Genomic DNA, 2,500 nt, shown 5'->3' with positions numbered 1-2,500 from the left:
TGTTTTCAATTTCCATTTGTACCATAATAACCAAAAAATCTACTAAAATGAATAGCATTACATTAATTAAGGTATTTAAAATGAATAATAATAGTATCACAAATACAAGTAGATGGATGAAACTCTCTCCCAAATGATCAATTGAAATGATTAGAAATTACTGTATTAAATGCACAGATGTTGTGCAGTTATTTTGGCAGTCGTTACAAGAAAAATTCACAAATGATCATCAAGCTATTTGTGTTTGGCACCAAAACACAATCTTAAGTTTTAAATGAAGGCATTAGGCTTTCAAATGGCCAGTGTGTTTGACAGTGCACAGAAATATGCTCCAGTACAGCTAAAACATCCGGATTAGACAAACTACAGCAGCTTTAAAGGATCACTTCACTTCCAGAATGAACATTTATGCTCATTTACTCACTCTCTAGTCATCCAAAAATGTCAATATCTCTCTTTCTTCAGCTTTTAAGATACAAACATGCAGCATTTTTCTCTATATAGTGCACTAGAATGCCGCTCAGTGGTTTAGACTGCAGTTTCAATGGGTCAAACTTTCTAAATTGTTATTTCTTTAAAGATAATGTCAGATTGTTTTGCAAAGTAAGAGCCTTATTCCTCAGCAGTGATCATTTAGAGATTTTTCCACCTGTATGTTTGTATATTCAAACCACTGAGCACCATAGAAGCCCACAATATTAAGAAATATATGAATTCCTCAGGGATTTGCTCTCAATTACTCTATATAACACTGACTAGCCTGTTTTAAAGGGACAGTCCATGCAAAAGCTGTTTAAAATCTGTTTAAAGATATGATTTATAATCACCGGTAGCCTTTGACACCCACAGTAGGTGATGATAAATACAATGGAAGTCAATAGATGGTGTAGAACATTCTTCAAACTATCTTCAAAGCCTTCTGAAACTGCAGTTTGTATATTCAAAGCACAGAGCACCATAGAAGCCCCCTGTATAGAGGAAAATCCAGTGTGTTTTACCTGAAAAATGTTATTTATTTAACAGAAGAAGGGAAGAAATTAACATTTTGGATGATAAGGGAAATTGTGCTGAGGATATTTTCATTCTGGAAGTGATCTAACGCTTTAAATCGCATAATTCACAGTAGTTTCGCATGATTCACAGGACTGTAATGCGTTGTTGAACTCATCTCATTGCGTGATTAATATACGGTTGTGGTGTTCAGCTCCACTCATCCAGCACTGGCAGGAATGGCAGATCGGTGTTGCCCAGATAATAAAGCGTCCCGTGCTGGAAGACGTCACTGACGGCCCATGTGAGATGTCCTGTGGGGTCATGGAGGCTGTCGATCACCTGTCCCGCAGAGTCCAGCTCCAGAACCACTCCGTATTTCGGCAGGAGGAGATTGTACCAGCTCAGAGGAACCAGCTGAGGGACAGATCAGGACACAAAATTCATCTTAGAAATGAAGTCAAGCACAACTGGGTTAATATCACTAAAGATAAGGCCTTAATTAGACTTAAAATGTCCTAAATCTGCATTTCAAAGGACTTAAAACTCCGAACCAACCCGATAAAGCAGATTTTGTTTCTGTTTTCTCTATTTTTCACCCAGAACAATATTTTTTTTTCCCCAGTAAAGTAAACGCTCATGGGGATTTTGCTTAAGCAAGCACATTTTATGGGGATTTCACTTTAAAATAGCTTTTGACAGCGTAATCAACTCGTACATTAGCAAATAAAGAGCTATAGATGCATCAATCAATTGATTAGGGACCCGAATTGGATGATTTTTCGCATGACCAGCCTGACTGGTGATTCTGCTGCATCCCAATTAATAATTATTCATCAGCTCAAAGTTTTCAGTTTTTTTTTACTCTTTCTATATATGATAAAGAGTATTAGGGATGGTAGTTAATTAGTTGTGTTGTGTGCTTTTTTGCAAATTTGATACCATAAAAACATTATACTATACCAGGGGTCTTAAATTTCATTCTGTGTGGTTTTAAAAGGTCTCAAAAAGTCTTAAATATAACACTTTGACACCCTGTGTCAATCCCTGTGTTTTGTTTTGTGAAATAAAATGTTATATTTATATTTTCAATATCTACATTTTAAAATTGTCCACTTGATGTACTAAAATAAAACTAAAGCTGAAAAAATACACACAACAAACTTACTAAAGCTTACTCTACATTTTAAAACTGTCCACTTGATGTGCTAAAATAAAACTAAAGCTGAAAAAATACACACAACAAACTTACTAAAGCTTTAGTTTAATTTAAAACTAAAGTGACACACACTAAGTGAAATAACAATTATGAAGTTACCAGACACGTTAAAAAGGTATGAAAATGTATTTAAAAATAGTTTAAATGATAAAAACACAAAACAACAACACTTAAGCTTTAACAAATGAAAATGGCATTTCTTAACTAAAGCTTGAAAATAAGCATTAACCTGGAAATATGAAAACAATTTCATAATAGGTCAATCCCAACACATTTCTTATATTAATTAAT

At 34.3% G+C, this 2,500-nt stretch overlaps 1 protein-coding gene across 1 annotated transcript in view; it reads right to left on the bottom strand.

The window, feature by feature from the left end:
- Positions 1-141: 141 nt before the first annotated feature.
- Positions 142-2,500, bottom strand: part of zgc:194209 (uncharacterized protein LOC570908 homolog) — a 14,235-nt gene continuing 11,876 nt past the window's right edge. Inside the window, 1 exon segment of the mRNA XM_056456150.1 lies at positions 142-1,407. Within this exon segment, the coding sequence (XP_056312125.1) occupies positions 1,201-1,407 (207 nt within the window). The 3' untranslated portion in view covers positions 142-1,200.

This window comes from Danio aesculapii, chromosome 4 (assembly GCF_903798145.1).
Source record: "Danio aesculapii chromosome 4, fDanAes4.1, whole genome shotgun sequence".
Lineage (NCBI taxonomy): Eukaryota > Metazoa > Chordata > Actinopteri > Cypriniformes > Danionidae > Danio > Danio aesculapii.
Note: the sequence above shows the minus strand (reverse complement) of the source record. Positions and strands in the feature narration are given on the sequence as shown.